This window comes from Gracilinanus agilis, chromosome 1, assembly GCF_016433145.1.
Source record: "Gracilinanus agilis isolate LMUSP501 chromosome 1, AgileGrace, whole genome shotgun sequence".
Classification (NCBI taxonomy): domain Eukaryota; kingdom Metazoa; phylum Chordata; class Mammalia; order Didelphimorphia; family Didelphidae; genus Gracilinanus; species Gracilinanus agilis.
In genome coordinates, this window is record NC_058130.1 from 363,361,309 (window position 1) to 363,382,698 (window position 21,390).

At 36.6% G+C, this 21,390-nt stretch overlaps 1 protein-coding gene across 1 annotated transcript in view; it reads right to left on the minus strand.

Moving 5' to 3' along the window:
* The window catches only part of IL31RA (interleukin 31 receptor A), a 56,301-nt gene that overhangs the window by 19,326 nt on the left and 15,585 nt on the right, over positions 1-21,390 (minus strand). Inside the window, exons 3-7 of the mRNA XM_044657730.1 lie at positions 12,962-13,128; positions 9,960-10,111; positions 4,439-4,595; positions 3,822-3,904; positions 428-644 (exon numbers count right to left, since the gene is read on the minus strand). Of these exons, the coding sequence (XP_044513665.1) occupies positions 428-644; positions 3,822-3,904; positions 4,439-4,595; positions 9,960-10,111; positions 12,962-13,128 (776 nt within the window). The remainder of the gene's footprint in view (positions 1-427; positions 645-3,821; positions 3,905-4,438; positions 4,596-9,959; positions 10,112-12,961; positions 13,129-21,390) is intronic.

Here is a 21,390-nt window from a genome sequence, read left to right on the forward strand (position 1 = left end):
AACTCTGGACAGTTAGGGGACATAGTGGATAGAGTGCCAGGCCTGAAGTCAAGAAGATTCATCTTCCTGAGTTCAAATCTGGCCTCAAACACTTATGAGCTGTGTGAATTTAGGTGGTCACTTCACCTGCTTGCCTCAGTTTCCTCATCTATAAAATGAATCAGAGAAGGAAAAGGCAAACTCCTCTAGTATCTTTGCCAGGAAAACCCCAAATAGGGTCACATAGAATAGGATATGACTGAAATGACTGAATAACAATTATAATTCTTCTCCCCACACCATTCCTATCTTAATGCCCCCAAAAGCTTCTATTTCCATTTGCTTGGGGGAAAAGTCCTCCCTCTAAGCATAAGTTCCCAGTGTTGTGGCTATTCTGGTAGTTCAAGAATTGAGAAAAAATTTTATATTCTATTTACAGATAACATACGTTTTTCATGAATAGCTGGTATTCTCAATGTTGCTTCTGGAGATGCACCATCTGATGTAAAGTACCCAACAGACACCAAGTAGGCATCACTTCCTAGATGGAGTTCAAACTGTTGAACAATCGTGGTATTTGTTTCCTTAAAAGAGTTCTCATTTTCTGGAAAGTACCGGATTTTGTAGCCAAGTATTTTTCTTATCCTTGGGTCTGCTCTTGTCTCCTGCACACAAATAATACTTAAACTACTACCAGAAATTATGCCAAATATCTTTTAAAACAGTGACAAATAGGCAATTTGTGAAAGAGAAGAAATGAGAATGATGAGGATTTATGGGACTGATTCCATAATTAATAAATTACCCTTTGAGACTAGCACAAAAGACTGGTATATCCATAAGGATATAGGAATACATGCTATTGAGGAAGTGAGTTGTCTTACTCTGGACTAGCCTTAAATATGACCTGTTCCTAGGCTAGCCCTGTTATAGAAGAACCCAAGTGTAGATTGATTTAAGGGCTAACTTGCATTCAGATCCACCCTAGGACAAGCACTAGAAGTCATCAAAGAGACCAAACCTTTGAACAGAGACCAGACAACTACTAACCAACTCTTGGCTCTAGGGAGATGGAACAAGCACCTGCTTATAACTGAAGGACTGATGTGGTGGCAAAAAATTGGAAAATGAGGGGATGCCCTTCAATTGGGGAATGGCTGAACAAATTGTGGTATATGTTGGTGATGGAACACTATTGTGCTGAAAGGAATGATGAACTGGAGGAATTCCATGTGAACTGGAACAACCTCCAGGAATTGATGCAGAGCAAAAGAAGCAGAACCAGGAGAACATTGTACACAAAGATTGATACATTATGGTACAATCAAATTTAGTAGACTTCTCTATTAGCAGCAATGCAATAATCCAGGACAATTCTGAGGGACTTATGAGAAAGAAAACTAGCCACATCCAGAGAAAAAAACTGTGGGAGTAGAAACACAGAAGAAAAACAATTGCTTGGTCAATGGGGATATGATTGGGGATGTAGACTCTAAGCGATCACCCTAATGCAAATATTAATAATATAGAAATAGGTATTGATCAATGACACATGTAAAAACCCAGTGGACTTGCTCGTTGGCTATGGGAGGGCTATGGGAGGGGAGAGGGAAAGAACATGAATCATGTAACCATGGAAAAATATTCTAAATTAATTAAATAAATAAAATTTTTCAAATTAAAAAATAATAACTGAAGAGCTGATAAAAAATGACATAAGATATGGCTTCACAGAAATCCAAGAAGATTTGTATGAATGAATGCAGAGTAATGGGAGCAGAACCAATGGAACAAATTATATAATAACAACACTGTAAAAACAAACAACTTTCAAAGACTTAGGAACTCTAATCAATGGAATGACCAAGCACAACTTCAAACAACCAATAATGAAGTATACTATCTATTTCTTAGTAGATCAGTGATTGACTCAGGGTATAGAATCAAATATTTTTTTAATATGTCCAAAATGTAAATTTGTTTTGTTTAGTAGTATTTATGCATTTCAAGGGTAATCTTTTTTTTTAACATGTAAGGGAGGAAATTAGATATGAAAGGGATAGAGAGAGTACTACCCAAAAAAGTAAAAATAAAGAAAAAAGATACCTTAAAACATTTAAAAGAAAATGCACAGAAAAGAATAGGAGGAAGTTCAGAAGATAATACTAACATGCAAGATAGTTTTGAAATAACAGTTTGAATTTATTCTATGCTCTTTAAAAAATCAAGCTGTTTTGTATATGATAGAAATTCATGGTTTCATATACAATCATCTTTTCTATTCTACTTTGTATACAGAAATGCCTGTGTTTGTTAAGTGCATATTTTTTTTATTTGTAAACAAGTAGGAGCATCTAATTAGCAGCGTGGATTTAGTGCCAGGGCTGGAGTCAGGAGGACCTGGGTTCAAATCTAGCCCCCATTACTTGCTAGCTGTGTGACCCTGAGCTAGTCACTTCTCCATAATTGCCTAGCCCATACCACTCTTCTGCCTAGTACGGATTTTAGGGCAGAAGGAAAGGATTTTTTTTCATTGTAAGGGCTAATGAAGTCCCATCTACCTAGAGATATATTCCCTTTCCTGTAGATCATTTTGTCACAAATGTGAAATTCTCAACATTAGAATCTCCTTGCCATTGAGGTACTATCTCCAAAGAATCAGATTTCCACATTTTAAATGCACCAATGTTACCTTAGAGGGCTAACATATTAATACATTAGCTAGGATCAATTTGTCAGACTATCGGGGTCCTACATGAATGGGAAATAAAGGCCAATTTTGATGAGCAAGGGACACTGCCCAGGGAGGCAAGCCCACACAGAATTTGACTGTGGGATCCACTGGGAAACACAAAGGCCAAACCAAAGTAAAAACAAAGATGGAAACAACTATAAAAAGAAGGACTTATCTGCACTACAGCCAAGATCTGGCCCTTCCCTGCCTTTGCTCAGCCTTGTGTTGTTCTAAATAGACACACATGTTGGCATAGTGACCAATTTACAAGAAATAGCTGGGAACGTTCAATACCTAGAGAAGTTTCCAAACAATATTGGTTGTGCCAGTGACCCTACAGAAAAGAATCGAAAATGCTAGTCATGGTTCAGATTTTTCACACTCATCAAAACAGGCAACATCTTCCACCAAATGAAAATTTTAACTCATCCCAACAGCATGGTTGGTATGGGAAAGCCATTAGAGTTGCCATTACTGGTCATTGTCCATTATTGACTACAAATACTTAGCAGTGATTCCATTTCCCATCTCCCATCTCACTACCCTTTCTCTTCTCTGTTCCTTCTCTGATCTCGTCTCTCCTCTCTTCTTTCTCTTCTGTCTTGTCTCCTCTCCTGTCTCTTCTCTCTCTTGTAACCTCACTAATATTTCTTCTTTTTATTTTTCTATATCACCTCTATTCCCTTTATGCTATATTTTTCTTCTCTCTTGTCTCATGGTCTTTCTCTAGAAGAATGACTTGCTTTGAACTATTTTCTTTTTGGAAAAAGAGTTGGCTGATATTTCCAACACCCCAATGATGAACCAATTCATCTATTCGTAGATCAGTGCTTCTCAAATTGTAAGGTAGAGGGAAGTTCCAAGGAGGCTGTGACTAGTAAGCCACTAGGCTCTAAAAAAAGATGTTGTGGCAGTTAAATTGTGAACTCCACGGTTGAATGGGATGAAATTACTTCCTCAACATCATAGTTATTAATTATCCTTGCAGTTGACCTGTGAAGGGGTGGATAGAATTTATTTTGATTAGGAATCTGTTTTAAAAGGCAGTTATAATCTTTGGGGTATTTCAAGAACCTTTGGGCATGTAATAAACTTAGAGAAGTATTACCTTGTATAACACCTGGACTATCCTCTTTCCATCTGGTTGGACTGGCCCAAGGACTCTCCACAAATCCAAGCTCGAATTTGGAGCTATGAAAAATGAATCAAATGTGAGATGAATGATTCTCCCAAGTCCACCCTTGCTTTCTCAACCTATGGCTATCAAGTCAGGCAGGAGAAGGGCTCTGTATCTTGTAGCTGAGGAAACTGAGACCCAGGGAGGCTGTGACTTACCTTATACAGATAGTACAAGTAAAGTTTAATTTGAACCTAGGTCCTCTGACTCAAAATAGTGTTCCTTTCATCATACCATGCTTCCATGTGAAACTGAATTTTTTTTTTGCATCCAAATATCACTTACATCCCTACTAAATTTCATCTCAAAACATTCACAAGAATGCACATGTCCAAATCTGTATCATCTCATGTCCCCACTAACCTAACAACAAATGATAAGTGTGGTTAAAGTTCCCTGAAGCCAGCACCATAGAACCAGAGAAAGAAAATGGCATGCGAGGTCATAGAGGCGATTTACAGAGCTGGGATTCAGAGGCTGGTCTTCAGACTCATCATCTTGTGTCCTTGCCTTTGAAACACAATGAAGTTAACAAAAGATCAGCTTGCCTAGTCCTTCAGTTGTCCCTATTATCTCTTCACTCCAGCTGCTCCAGAACTCTAAGTTGAACACGTGGCACTGCATGGAGACAGCATATTGCTGCAAAGCCAACAGTCCAGTGAGATTGTACGGGCTTTCATGTGTCATTCTTTGGCTTACTAGCTCCTAGAGAAAAAGACAGAAACAATAAATTGGAAAAGAACCACAGATTTGCTCTCAATTTCTTCAACTTGTGACTTCTTCACCTTCCTGCCTTTCTATAACCAATTACAGCCTGAGGAAGCTCTTTTTTTTGTGCTTCCAGCTAAGAAAAATTCATGGTAACAAATACCATATGTCCTGAGTGTCATGATTAAAATTCTCTACATACAGGATCTATATTTATAATTATTTATTAAATTATAAAAAGGAGGCCAGAGAAAGAAAAAGCAACAGCCATGCCAGCTGTGCCAACCACAAGCCAGTGTGCACCTCCTCCATTCATAATACCAATGAAAGAATGATTTCCCACTTCTCTGCCAATTTATGCTCTTCTTGACATCCTTTTCCCAAGCCTCTTTGACTGGAGGACTCTGACTTCAGCCCGGACAAGAGGCCAGTCTTCCAGACACCAAGAGAGACCACAAGGGCATGTGTGCTCTTCTCCACATGGCTCTGCCTATCTTGTATAATTGCTTCACTGCCTAAGAGGCTTATTTACAGATAAACAAAGAACTTGTCTCTACTCTACTTCAGCAAGGGCAGGCAGAAACAAGTTGATAGCTTCAGTCTTAAAATCAATTTTTTTTCTCCTTTAAAATCTTAAGATTGACTTCCCAGCTGTGTGACCCTGGGCAAGTCACTTGACCCCCATTGCCTACCCTTACCACTCTTCCACCTATAAGTCAATACACAGAAGTTAAGGGTTTAAAATTTTTTAAAAAAATCTAAAAAAAAAATCTTAAGATTGTCTTGGGATGCCAAAAAAGGGATATCAGACTACATTAATTAATTAATTACTTTGATGGCAGGCTAAGATTAATTAATTTAATAATTAGTGATTGGTGATTAATTTAATAATTGGTGATTAGTAATTAATATTAATATTATTTCCTTGAGAAGAATATCACACATACACACATGCAGCTCCATCACCTGACTAAGGGACTTGTACAGAAGTATGCTGGCTGGCTTTTTTCACCCATTTCTTATCCCTCTTCATGGGCATGGGAACATAGATGCTAGAGCTGGAAAGGACCCAGAGGGCATCTAGTCCAATAACCTCATTTTATTTTATTTTTAATGATCCTTACCTTTGTTTTAGAATCAACACTGTGTATTGTTTCCAAGGCAGAAGAGCAGGAAGGGGGAATTATGGTAGGATTAAGTGACTTCCCAGTCTCACATAGCCAGGAAGTGTCTGAGGTCAGATTTGAACCCAGGACCTCCTGTCTCTAGGCCTGGTTCTCAATCCACTGAGCCACTCAGTTGCTCCCCAGTGCCCTCATTTTAAAGATGAGTAAACTGAGGCCTGGAGAGGTCAAGTGTTTTTGCTCAAGGTCATATAGGTAATACATAGTAGACCTGGCATTCAAATCCATAGCCCTGCCACCCACACCAATGTTTTTCTCTTGAAACAAATGGAAAGCTTCCATCTTAGAAAGAATGCATATGTATTGGGGCTGGAAGAGACAGAGCCAAAGTAAAGATGGTGTGGTTGTGGGAAGCCAATAAGAGAATAGATAAAAATCTGAGACTCCTCTTTTTGACCCCTTTTGTGATCCTTGTGATTTCTTGTTGAAAAGTATTGTGACCTTATTGAAAAGCTTTAAGTTCCTAGCAAACCTGAATTTAAAGGGTTAACACTGTCCCCCTTTGCCCAGGAATGCAGCTACAGCCAAGGCCAAAACTTTAGTAAGGGGCAATTCAACCCTGAGAAAAATACTCCCAACTTGGCTTTCTGATAAGAACCAGTCAAAATTCAGCCTTGGCCTTGGTCTATTCTGAAGCCAATGTTTTGTGTTTTGATGTGACATAATTTGTAACTTCTGCACATCTGCAAGTTTCAGGGGGGTTCTTTTGTGTGAAATGAGTCTTGAAATATATATAATAAACTCCATGCTCCTGGAGCCAGAGCTGGAAGCATGAGGTAAAAGACAACTCCCTTGTCCAGTCCTTACTGTGAGTGACTTCCTGAGTGGCCACTATTGGTCAGAGAAACACTGAGTGGGATGAGAATGGGTTGGTGCCTTCACTGGATATCTAGGATCCATCTACAGTTTCTACTCAGAGGGGATTATGCTAATTGGTTTTCCTTAAGACCAAAGTTGGTTTTGACTTTTCCTTTGTCTCCTCAGAACTTAGTTCAGTGCCTAATACATAATATGTATTTAATAAATACTTAAGGATTGATTGATTTGTAGGACATAGTATCCTTATAAATAATCTACATTAGGAATTTAATGGGGTTTTTTTTGTTGGTGTAAATATCATTTCCTGGAAATATGGGGTAAAAAAGGTTAATAATAGGTAATATTCATTTATATTTATTATCAGTTGAAGGTTTATAAAGTTTTTCTCCTACCAACCCAATGAAATAAGAAATGCAAATATGACATTATTCCTTCTACAGAAAAGGTAAAGTGACTTGATTCATGCAAGTCACACAAGCCAAGGTTGGTAAGAGCCAGGATTCAAACCTAGGCCTTTTGGTTCCAATTCCAGCATTCTTTCTTCATATTATTTTACATTCAGTTGATAAAAATAGATATGAAAATAAGTTCTTGCTCTTGATGAAAGGGATTGCTTTAGAGAATGTATGTATCAATTGACACAAAGTAAAGTAAATGGAACCAAGTGTACAATTTATAGAGTGACTATGATGATGTTTAGAAAATTTTTTGAAAGATTTAAGAACTCTGGTCAATGTAATGTCCAATCATAACTCCAAAAGACTGAGAAGTAATAGACTAGAGGTGAGAAATTAAACATCTTTCAGTGTTGTTAGCATGTGAATTTGTTTTGCTTAGAAAAGGTGACGTGTTGGTGGGTTTTTTTTTTAGGGGGAGGGAATACAGTGGAACAAGTAAGAGAGCTGAGGGATAGAAATGGCTACATAGCAATAGTGACATGGAAACAAAAGGAAAGGAAAGGGTAAGTAAAAGGGGGAGGAGAAAAGGAAAGGAGAGGAGAAGAGAGGTATATCCTCTTGATATACCATTCTTCTAGAAAGGTTTCTTCTCAAAAGGCAAAAATAATTTCCTCTTAACTACCAGAACTCCTCCTGCCCAGACTAAACTAACTATAGAATTGGCAATCTTGCTTTTTTTCCCTTTCTTAAAAAATTCAATCATATTATTTTCTAATTTTTAATTTCCCTGAATTACCAAGTATTTATGTTTTTTCCCTTCCACTCCTCCCTTCTGAAATGAACATTTAAAAGAAAAAATAAAGCCCTCATAATAAATAGACAAAATTAATTTTTTTATTTCCAAATTGGCCATTTCCTAAAATGTTTATCTCATTCTAAATCATAAATCATCTTCATTTTGGAAAGAGATAGGTGGCATGCTTCATCTTTGGTCCCCTGAAATTGTGGTTTGTCAGTGCATTCATCAGAGCTCTAGAGTTTTACAAAGTTGTTTCTCTATATAATATGGTTGTTGTGATTCTAAACAGAGTTCCTATTTCTGCTCATTTCATTCTTCATCAATTCATGGAGGTCTTCCTACTTTTCTCTGAAAATCTCTATTTCGTAATTTCTTATGGTATGATACTATTCTATAAAATTAATATAACATACTTTGCTTAGCTATTCCTCAATATGAGGGTACCTCCTTATTTTCCAAAGTTTTGCTACTACTTTCTTTAGTAGCAATATTTTTGTACTTATGGCTTCTTTTTCTTCTATATCTTTGGCGTATAGACTGAGTAAGGGTATTGCTAGAGCAAAGGATATGAACAGTTTAGTGACTTCATGGAATCCAGTTCCAAATTGCTTTTCAGAATGGCTGGACCAGTTCAAAGCTCCATCAATAGATCATTGATGTGCCTGTTTCTCCACAACCTCTTCAACATTTCTCATTTACCTTTTTTATCTTTGTCATCCTGATGGGTACGAGGTGGAACCTTAGAGTAGTTTTAAATAGAGGTTGGATTCTACATCCTTGAAGAGTCCTTCCAGCCCTAAATCTTTTATCCTATCATCCTCTGTGAGAATGAATGGAAACCAAGTGAAGACAGCAAGTTCATATAGCTTTATGAAAGTGTTTGGCTGAGATTTTTGACTGATTATTAATTAAAAGGGGAGAAGAAATAGAGGATGATAGCTTGAAATGCTAAAAAGAATGGGGAGGGGGAATTGGGGAATATTTATAGGTAACAGGAAAGAAACTAGTCAATAGTAATACATTGAAAATTAGTGAGAGAAGAGGTAGCTAGTTGGCTCAGTGGCTTGGAGATGGGAAGTCTTGGGTTCAAATTTTACCTCAGACACTTCCTGGCTGTGTGACCTTGGGCAAATCAATGAACCCCCATTGCCTAGCCTTTATCACTCTTCTGCCTTGGAACCTATACTTAGTATTGATTCTAAGACAGAAGATAAGGGTTTAACAAAAAAAAATTGTGAGAAAGGAGGGATGAGAGTGGGGGAAATCTACTGGAGAAGAAGTGAGGAGAGGTAAAGAGGCTGGCCTTGATATAGAGAAAGTCCTTGTCTCCATTACAAACTGAAGTAAAAGAAGAGATATTTGGGGGGGGGGGTTAGCTGATGTCAAGGAGTTTTAATGTGTGGATAAGGCGATCAGGGCAAATGGCCTCGCTCTCTCTTTTCCTGACTGCAAGGCTGGGAAAGCTGGTTTTCTTTACTGAGGCTTTTCTTCCCTTTCTTCAAGTTATTATTAATAATTATTATTAATAAATCTAATTAAATATAATACTTGGAGATATTGTATATTAATTTTTAATCTTACACATATTGATTGCAACTGCTTATTATTGACTAACATCATTCTCATGGCTATAACTTTCATTATTATATTATATATTATTATATGTTATATATTATTATATTTTGACCTGACGCTGGTTTCCCAGAATCAAATGTTGTGACTAAACTGATAATCCCTGTACTCACTTATTTAGGAACTCCTGGGCTCATTTCAGCATATTTTCCCATTGGAAAAAGCCAAAGTGAAAACTGGGGGGTGGGTAGCCATTTTCTTCTTCCATCTTAGAATCAATGCTTGACTTGGTTCCCAGATAAAAAGAGTGGTAAAGGATAGACAATGGGGGTTAAGTGACTTGCCCAGGGTCACACAGCTAGGAAGTGACTGAGGTCATATTTGAACCCAGGACCTCCTATCTCTAGGACTGGCTCTCTGTCCACTGGTTCACCCAGCTGCCCCACTGCCAGCTCTTTTCAATGTCAGAATGTCATCACTATAGACGCCACTTGTTTTTATACAAAATGTCTTTTGTTTGACCACTCTGAAAGGAGTCTCATATGATATATATATGATATGTCTATGCCATACTTACTATGATACTCACCCATTTAGTACTATTCACTATCCTGTATTTCAGGCGGCATTTATATGAACCAAAAGAAGGTAACTTCTCTGGTTTTTTCCATACTACTTGGAGCATATGTTTAACACCTGGGATTGGTTCCACAGTTTGAATCTTAGGTGGCTCTGTTTTCACTGAAAATAACAGAAACAAAAAAAATTCACATCTACAAAAAGATGAGAATATTAATATTAAATTGTTTGATATAATATTAATATTAAATTGTTTATTGTTTTAAATTAAATGATGTAATATTAATATTAAATTGTTTATTATTTTAAATTAAATGATGTAATATTAATATTAAATTGTTTATTATTTTAAATTAAATATAATTAATTTTAAAATATTAAGTCTAAAAACTGATTTAATATCTTGAGTGTTTTAGGTCACTATTAGCATACAATCTAGACAAGGATGAGCAAAAGGGGCTCAGGGAAAAGAGTGGAGGAGGATACAACGCCCACTTTCCCGTAGAGCAATCCCTGCTACCCTAAATGACAGGAGATCCTGTCTCTTACGTAAGAAGGAAAAGAGTTGTCAAAGACTCAAGCGATGCAATAATGGACCATTGTTGTACACGTGCATCATGAAATCTTGGAGCTGGATAATCTCTTTTTCTCTTATTATTATTTAGACCAAGCTTTCACACGGCTGCTAACAGTTTGCAAGTCTTTTAAGAAACATTTGTTCTTGGAAAGACCTCCAGGAATTGATGCAGAGCGAAAGGAGCAGAGCCGGAAGAACATTGTACACAGAAACTGATACACTGTGTTAAAATAGAATGTAATGGACTTCTGTACCAGCAGCAATGCAATGTCACAGGACAGCTCTGAGGGATTTATGGTAAAGAACACTACCCACATTCAGAGGAAGGACTGCAGGAGAGGAAACACAGAAGAAAAGCAACTGCTTGAACACATGGGTTGAGGTGGACATGATTGGAGATGTGGACTTGAAACTACCACACCAATGCAACTATCAACAATTTGGAAATAAGTCTTGATCAATGACACATGTTAAAACTAGTGGAAATGGGCATCAGCCATGTGGAGGGGATGTTGGGGGGTGAAGGGGAAAGTAAGAGCATAAATCATGTAACCATGTTAACTTTTCTAAAAAATAAATATTAAAAAATGTTAAAAAAAAAAAAAGAAACATTTGTTCAGATCTCATAACCATTTGTTCTCTGGGAAATATCTCCTGTGTGCTAGTTCCCTAGATATTTTGAGTCTCAGACCTTTACCAGAGATATTTGATGCAAAGATAATCAACAGTTTTCCCTGTTGTCCATTTCCTCTGATTTTGTTACTGCAAAAGCTTTGCAACATTATAAAACAAAATTTCTCTAATGTAGTCTTTGGTAAACACCTCTCCCACTTCTTTGGAGCTGTAATTGGTCTGTGGTGATTGATTCAATCCCTTACTAATTTCTTTATGTTGTGACTGAATAATATTAAGGTTGTATAAGCATTCTGAGGTTGTTGTAACAAAATGGTAAAAAAATTGGTAGTCTAAGTCTACTTACTGCCAGACTGCTTTCCGGTTTTTGTGATAGCTCATCTCAGATACAAAACTCTTCCTTGAGTAATTTACACTATAAAAACTGCAAGTTATTATTATAAAAATAGGTGGCTTTCAAATTTCTTTAAAACTTGAAACAACTAGAGGCAGCTAGATGGCCCAGTGGATTGAGAGCCAGGGGACCAGAGACAGAAAGTTCTGGATACCAATGTAGCCTCAGATATTTCCTAGAGTCACTTAATCCCCATTGTCTAGCCCTTACCACTCCTCTGCCTTGAAATCAATAAACTGTATTGATTCTAAGACAGAAGGTATGGGTTTAGAAAAAGACTTAAAATAACTCCCTGACATATAAAAGGATAAATTCACGAGCTTATAAATCAATAAAAGGAATAAGAAAAAGGAGTCTTTTATCCTGTGCCAACTCAGATTTAATAAGATTCTATTGGTGATAGGTAATTAGCACTTTGTACCAACAATTTTTAATTGAGTTTCTTCATTAAAGAGATTCCATAATTCAGAATTTTTCACTAATTCAAACTGTTCTTCATTTTTACTACAGATTAGACCATTTAACCCAGTCGTTCCCAAACTTTTTTGGCCTACCACCCCCTTTCCAGAAAAAAATATTACTTAGCCCCCTGGAAATTAATTTTTTTTACATTTTAATAGCAATTAATAGGAAAGATAAATGCACCTGTGGCCATCACCACTTCCTGGACCACTGCAGCACCCACCAGGGGCGTTAGTGCCCACTTTGGGAATCACTGGTTTAACCTAATGGTGCATATACAAAACTAAAAATGCCATGGACTTTTGTGTGAATGAAATCATTTGTTCCACAGTTATGTTAGAAGTTATGGAACATATGAGTTAGATAAATTTGAAATTTTCATATTTTCTCACTATTTTTTAAATGTTAGCTAAAATTTAAAATACCATAAGGAAGATTAATTTTCTTGAAGAACTGAAGAAGGCAAGAATTAATGAGAATTTTTTTTTGGTCAGAAGTTGATACCCCTGCAAGGGATGCAGAGAAGAAGGGAAGAATATATTTGGAAATGAAGATGATGTCAAAACACAAAATTACAAAAATTTTCGAGAAAAAAAATTGAAAGAGCAAATGGGAAATATGAAAAAAATGAAGAGTCTTTTTCTGTCCTTTCCTTTCTACATATTCAGGGAATAATTCAGGTTCTTGCCTACCTTAAGCATAACTAACACTAGAATGAAGAGATGGAGTCATTGAAAAAGCAGAGTTTATTTTTGTTTTAAATTATCCTTCCCCAAAGCTGTTGTCCCTTGACTTTGGTTGTGGTTGTTTTGTTTTATTGAGTCAGTTTTCCTGTGGTATATGCGATAGCAGCTGTACATTACATCCCTAAGCTAGGAATCTATTTGCTTTACAGGTATGCAAACACTTTAAAATAAAAGTTTTTATATGTCCAACTGACACTTACCTATGTTTTCCAAGGACCAATATGTTACTTCAGACTTGCTCTCACCAAAAGCATTTTTAGCTTCCACTTGAATGGAGTAATTATCAGGAAATGACAAATGCGGGAACAAGAAAGAGCATGACGTATGATTCTGACTTGTGCAAGAGTCTATTTCTGTTCCAGATAGGCTTTAAACATAAACATGGTTAGACATAAATTTAATTACCTTAAAAGGGTAAAATGATTCAGAAGCGGTCATATTAATGACAAGAAGGAAAAAAATCATAATTATACCAATAGATCCAGGAAGAGCTTTGGACAAAATATAACACACATTCCTGCTTTTAGAAATACTAGAAAACAGAGAAACAAATGGACATTTCATTAACATAATAAATAATATCTATCTAAAACCATGAACAGTTAGATGTACTGGTGGTAAAGTTATTGCCAATAAGATAGGTATAAAACAAGGATGTCCACTGGCACTGCTACTGCTTAACAATAGTGCTGGCAATGCTAGCTTTGGGAACAAGGCAAGAAAAAGAAATTGAAGGAATAGGTACAGGCAAAGAAGAAACAAAATGATCACTTTTTGCAGATGATGAGATGATGTACTTACAGAATTCTAGAGACTCAGCTAAGACTTATTGAAGCAATTAGTAATTTCAGTAAAGTTGAAAAATGTAAAAGAAATCTACATAAATCATCAGCATTTACAAAGGAAGAAAGACAAAGGGAAATTCCATTCCAAATAACTATTAACAGCATAAAATATTTGGGAGTCTACCTACCAAGATACACACAGGAACTTTAAGAATACAACAACAAAAATGATTACAGATGTGTAGTTGGAATTTTTTACCCCAAGACTACATTCCCCAGAATTCCTTTCTTCTGTGTCCTCACATACTTGTTTACATTGGGTTGTTAAAAGTTTCTGCAACCATGCCTTTGGAGTGTTGGGTTTTTTTTTTCCTGCTAACTATGGCTGGAAAAACTCTTTCTCTCTCTCTCTCACTTTATTTCCCTTTACTTTAGGTTATTATTGTCATTAATAAATCTTATAAAAATAATACTTGTAGTATTTGGATATTTAATTTTAATCTTACACAGATATGAAGATAGACTTAAATAGTTTAAGAACTATTACTTGCTCTTGGGTAAAACAAGCCAATGTCATAAAATTAGCAATACTATATAAATTAATTAACTTATTCAGAGCCATCCCAATAAGACTGCCAATGGATCCTTTGGGGAATGACCAAACAAACTGTGGCATATCATCAGTGTGATAGAACACTGTTATGCTATAAGAAATTATGAAGGTGGCCATTTCAGAAAAACCTGGGAAATCTTAATATGAACTGATAAAGTGAAGTGAGTCTGAACAAAGCAGAAAGTAGAAAGAAGGGGATGGACCAGAGACACCATGGTTAGACTCAAAAAAAAAAAAAAACTTAGCAACTGTTTGGATAAGAGGGGAAAGGTCAAGAAGGTGTTGAGGATGACACCAAGGTGGCAAACCTGGGTGACTAAAGGAGAGCAGTAACCAAAACATAAATAGGAATGGACAGGAAGGTTAAGGAGAAGATGATTGAGTTCTGCTTTAGACTTGTTAATTATAAGACGATAATGGAATATCCAAGTGGACATTTCCAGAAGTGGGCTGGTTCAATAAAAGGAAAACTATAAATTTCATATACCATAGTAATAATTGAAATTATTTTTAAAACACTATTATATTAATAGATGCTTTAAAGTTTTTGGCAATACCAATTGTTGTTATTTTTTTAACCCTTACCTTGTCTTAGAATTAATTCTGTGTATTGGTTCCAAGGTAGAAGAATGGTAAGGGCTAAGCAATGGGGGTTAAGTGACTTGCCCAAGGTCACATAGCTAGGCAGTGTCTAAGTCTAGATTTGAGCCCAGGACCTCCTATCTAAAGGTCTGGCTCTTAATCTGCCGAGCCACCCAGTTGCCCCGTATTGTCATTATTTTAAAAAAGAATAGAAATAGATAAACCTTTCCTTACTATGACAAAGAGTATCTTTCTAATAGCAAAATCCAACATTACTTGAAAAGCGTTTAAGCCTTTCCAATAAAATCATGAAAAAATCAAAGCTGTTAACAGTCATACAAAGAAATATTCCAAATTGCTAATAATTGGAAAAATAAAAATTCAGTTAACTTTTCACACTTGGGAGATTTGCAAATATGACCCAAAAAGAAAATGATAATTATTGTACATGCTGTGGAAAAAAGCAAGCAAGCACATGAATGTACTGTTGGTAAAGTGATGAAACTGATCTAGCCATTCTGGAAAGCAATTTGAAACTATGTCCCAAAAGTCACTAACTGTGTATACTCATTTACTCACCAATACTGCAATTAGGCCTATGCTCCAAAGAAATAAAAAAAGAACCCATATTATGAACAAAATTTATAGCAGCATCTTTTATGGCAAAGAACTAAAAACTAAGGGTGTCACCATCAATTGAAGAATGGCCAAACAAACTATGCTATATCAATATAATGGAATATTATTTTAGTTAGTTAAGAGGCATAGTAGATAAAGAGCTGGACTTGGAATCTAGAAAACCTGAGTTTGATCAGTTCCCTTCACAACTGGAAAATGGTCAAATAAGTTCTGGCACATGATTGGGAGAGAATACTACTGAACCATAAGAAACAAGAAGCAGATTAATTAAAAAAAACATGGAAGGGGCAGCTGGGTAGCTCAGTGGATTGAGAGTCAGACCTAGAGAATGGAGGTCCTAGGTTCAAATCTGGCCTCAGCCACTTCCCAGCTGTGTGACCCTGGGCAAGTCCCTTGACCCCCATTGCCCACCCTTACCACTCTTCCACCTAGGAGCCAATACACAGAAGTTAAGGGTTTAAAAAAATGTAAAAAAAAACATGGAAAGACCTACATGAAGGTAAAACAAGTAGAACCAAGAGAACATTATATACAGATACATAAATATTGTTCGAAGAATAACGTGTATATCCACTTCTAAGGAAAGAATGGATATAATTGAAACATAGGAAGACATAGTTTATTTGGACATATATATTTCTGTTAAATGATGCTTTTCCTAGTAAAGGGAGGGGAAGGAAGAGATTATATATCTGGGAATTTTAATGTAACAAACAAACTAATTAATCAATTTTTTGAAACAACTTCTTCGAAAGACTTAAGAACTCTGAACAACCACAATTCTGTAGAACCAATGAAATATGCCATCCTCCTACTGAAAGATTGAAGGTGCAGAATAAAACATAAGTTTTCAAACATGACTAATGTGGGAATTTTGTCTTGCTTGACTATATATATTGATTGTAAACGTTTTGTTTTTCTTTTCCCTTTTTGCAACTAGGAATGGAGGAGTTGGGAGGGGAAAGGTGACTTGTAATGGAATTGTCCATAAAAGAAAGAAGAAAGACATTGAAGGAATCAAAAAATGGACAGAAGAGAGTAGAGTCCCCACCAAAAAGCCAGAAGATGACATCGAAAGTTACATATTGAACACTATACACAGCAACAGTAATATTGTACGATGATCAGCTGTGAAACACTTAGCAATACAATGATCCAGGACAATTTTAAAGGACAAAGAATGCTCTCCACCATCAGAGAAAGAACTGTTGGAGTCAGAATGCAGATCAAAGCATGTTATCTTTCACATCAGTTTATTTAAGGTTTTATTTTAGGTTTTGGTTTTGTATGAGTGTGCTTTTATAACAATGACCAATATGGAAGTGAGTTTTGCAGGATAATACACATATGACCCAGACCAAATAGCAAGTTGAGGGAGAGAAGGGAGGGAGACAACTTGACCTCATAAGTTCAGAAAACATGTTGAAAATTATTACATGTAATTGAAAAAATAAAATATTTAATTTTTAAAGAAAATTACATGTTGAATTTATTATACTCATAAAAGGAAAAGAAGCTGGACATAATAGAAATTAATGGTTTCATGTAAAATCCTTTTTTTGTGCTGCTTTGCATATGGAAATGCTCATTTTATTTGGTATTTGTTATTTGGATTGTTTTTATTTAGTTATAAAAACAAAAGGGAAATATCTAGAGACAGTTGGAGATGAGGGACTGGACTTAAAGTAAGGAGATTATATCTGAATAGGTAGATTTAGGAGTCATCAGCATAAAAATAATAATTGAATCCATGGAACTTTACTCTGTGACCAGGAAGAAGTCACCTAACTGGGCAGCTGTGTGATCTCGGGCAAGTCATTTAACCCCCATTGTATAGCCCTTACCACTCCTCTGCCTCGGAACCAATACTTAGCATTGATTCTAAAACAGAAGGTAAAGGTTAAAAAAATAAGTCACCTAAGCTCTAAGTAATAGAGGGTATTATCTGAGAAGGCAAAGGGAAATCACTCCTTATGGAACTTCCCAAACACACACACACATAATCCCTTGACTATTCACAAAATAATAATAATAAAAATAGACTACATAACTACACAAAGGTCATGGAATGGAAAAATTAAAATTTTCACTCATGGCCTTTCTATCTTACAAGAGAACAGCTCTGCAACTGTCAAAGTCCTGTCCTGTGTTATCACTTTTGCATACAATGTAATATTTAATCCTTCAAGTTTCCTTTAAATGGAAAAAAAAACATTTCTAGTGAAGTCATGTCTGACACATTTTCCTTTCCTTATCCAAGAGGTTGTGTGTCTAGCTCCATCTCAATGGCCCCATGCCTAATATGAGATCTTGGATTAAAATGTTCCAAATGAACAATATGAGAATAGATTTGTCAGAATCCAACCCTTCCCTGTGATCAACAGGACAATTCACTTTGCCTTTCCCTATTCCCACAGGCTTTGTGATCCATGGGGAATCCCTGGGGTGGTCTGCCTATAATCTCTAATAGCATCCACATCAGAATCATTATCATGTAAGATTTAATGACTCACTATATTTCATGAGAATCAAAATTATTCTTTTGGGTTTTTTTTCACCAAAAGTTGTCTCCAAGTACATAAATAGGTACCTCTCCATAACATTACTGGTTAAAGTTCCTTTAGAACTGTTTGGAGTCTTGACACCAATCACTGGACTTGGAGTCAGACTCTAGGCAAATCCCTTAACCTCTACACTTTAGTAGCCTCATCTCATCTGTAAAGTAAAAGGGATAGACTCAATGGTTTCTGCAATCTCTTGCAGCCCTCTATCTATGATCCAATGATGCTCAGCAGGTAGGTTAATCCAAAAACAATGACCCCTCCAAGAGGCTATTAGGAGTCATTTAGAGAAATAGAGTCTGTAATAGATATTTTATCTGGATCCCATTACAAAATCATTGGCAAGTAAAACTGTGTGTATGATTTTTCTGCACTGCAAGTCAGATGCAGATAGAATGGGCCATCTAAGGTAAAAATCTAAGGCTCCTCTTTTGACTCATTTTCAGATCCCCACCTTTTCTCAATATTCTTATTGGAAAGCTTTGAGTCCTTAAGCAGACCAGCAGCTACTGAGTTAACAAATTTTCTCCTTGATAATTAAGAAGCCTGAACCCTAAAAAATATATTACTTAGATAAGACCTAGACGGACAATCTAGTCCAGACTATCTGACCAGGTCCAGATCTGTAAATCAGGAAGACAGGACTCAATTAGTAAACATCTCCATGAAATATATTTCTGCTCCCAGAATTAACCCTACTAATTGGTGGTTGGAATTTGGCCCTTGTCCTTGTACCTATATCTCTACTTTTTAGACTTTAATGGGTTGTGTATGATTTGTAACCCCTTCACAGCTGTGACTCTTTCTTTGTGTTCTTTGTTTGAAACCAGTATAAAATAAACTCCAAATCCCATAGCGTTTAGATCAGCATGGGCTAACCACTAGTCTGGTTGTTCTCATTTTCTTTTTCCTGTCTTAACAATCTGATGCCACAAAACGCCACTCAGGACCCCAAAAACATATAGAGCTGGCTCTCTATAGGCGGGGAGTGATAGGGAGAGAGAGAATTTGGAACTCAAAACCTTAGAAAATGAATGTTAAAAAGTTTTACGTATCACTGGGAAAAAAGAAAATAATAGTCGTGAAAAAGAAAAAATGTATGATGGGGTTAAGATGGCAGCCAAGTAAGGAGCAGCTGCTTGATCTCTCCTAACCGAAGCATACAGGACTCCTCAAGGGGTCATAAAAACAAATCCAGACAAACGAAGGGACCCACAGCAGGGCGCAGCATTGAAGGTATGTGGAATCGGGGCATTTCCACACTATAAAGGGGTGAAACAGCTCTCACTAAAACTCAAGAGGAAGAAGCCCCTCCTCCACCCCCCATACCACGCACAACGCCAAGGCCAGCGCACAAGAGTGAAAGCAGGTTTGGGGCACCAATTAAGTCAATGGCAGCTCCAGGGCTTGTTTCTGAGAGAAGCAAGACTTAGGACCCCAAGAGGCTAAAGAACACACACAGACTTTGAATACAGACCATGAGCACTAGCGCTGGCACAGGTGAAGGCATTGCCCTAGGCGCGGACAAGGATCTTGAGCACAGGCTTGGACCTCGAGTGGGAACACTGTGCATACGGGAGCATGGCTGTGGAAGCAGCCCCTGAGACTGCTGAAGGAGCCTCAGGCAGAGAGGCAGACCAGGGACAACCAGGAGGCTTGACCCCGAGAACAATGAGACCTGAGACCTCAGAAGCCTAGAGAGCCCAGACAGACCCTGAGTGTGAGGACAAAGCGCAGAAGGCGCAGGTCTAACAATGGCAAGCCAAAATCGGGAACCCCAGAAGAGAAAGATCATCAAGAAGAACTCTGTAACACTCAACAACTTTTACACAGAGAAAATCCAGAAAACAGAGGAGAATAAAGAAGTAACCATATCTAAACCTTCCCAAAATAATGAAAACGGGTCACAAGCTATTGAAGAGTTCAAATCTGAGATGATGAGAAAGATGGAAAGATCTGTCAAGAAAATAGCAGTTTAAAAGGCAGAATTTTGCAATTGGAAAGTGAGGCTCAGAAATCAAATGAACTGATAAGCAAATTGAACACCAGAAATGACCAGATTGAAAAGGAAAACCAAAAGATCATAGCCGAAAACCAAAAGATTATAGCTGAAAACCTATAGTCCTATAGGGATACTGGCTCAAAGCAAACCACCGGTTTAAAAGAAAATAGTGTAAGAAGAAGGGGTAGGACTAGGGGAGGATACAAAAATGTCAGCAAATGCACAACTGACAATTATAACTCTGAATGTGAATGGGATGAACTTACCCATAAAAAGGAATCAAATAGCAGAGTGGATTAGTAACCCAAATCCTACCATATGTTGTCTACAAGAAACACATATGAGGAGGGTAGACATACACAAGTTTAAGGTTAAGGGCTTGAGCAAAATCTTTTGGGCCTCAAATGAGAAAAAGAAGGCAGGAGTGGCAATTATGATTTCTGACAAAGCCAAAGTAAAAATAGATATGATTAAAAAAGATAGGGAAGGTCATTGCATCCTGATTAAAGGTAGTATAAACAATGAGGAAATAACACTGCTCAATATGTACGCACCAAGTGGCATAGCATCCAAATTCATAAAGGAGAAACTGGCAGAGCTCAAGCAGGAAATATATAGGAAAACCATAATAGTGGGAGATTTAAATATTCCTCTTTCAGATCTAGATAAATCAAACAAAAAAATAAATAAGAAAGAGGCAAGAGAGGTGAATGAAGTCCTAGAAAATTAGACTTAATTGATATGTGGAGAAAAATAAATAGGAACAAAAAGGAATACACCTTCCTTTCAGTTGCACATGGTACATTCACAAAGATTGACCATGTAATAGGGCATAGAAACATTGCAAACAAATGCAAAAGAACAGAAATAATAAATACAACCTTCTCAGATCATAATGCAATAAAAATAATAATTAGTAAGGGCACCTGGACAGGCAAATCAAAAGCCAATTGGAAATTAAACAATATGATTCTCCAAAACCAATTAGTCAAAGAAGAAATCATAGAAACAATCAACAATTTTATTGAAGAGAATGACAATGATGAGACATCCTACCAAACTCTGTGGGATGCAGCCAAGGCAGTACTCAGGGGGAAATTTATATCCTTGAGTGCATATATTAACAAATTAAGGAGGTCAGGGATTAATGAATTGGGCATGCAATTCAAAAAACTAGAAAGAGAGCAAATTAAAAATCCCCAGATGAAAACTAAATTAGAAATACTAAAAATCAAGGGAGAAATTAATAAAATCGAAAGTAAAAGAACTATTGAATTAATAAGACTAGAAGCTGGTATTTTGAAAAAAAAACAGATAAAATAGACAAAGTACTGGTCAATCTAATAAGAAAAAGGAAAGAAGAAAACAAAATTGACAATATTAATGATGAAAAGGGAGATCTCACCTCTAATGAAGGGGAAATTAAGGCAATCATTAAAAACTATTT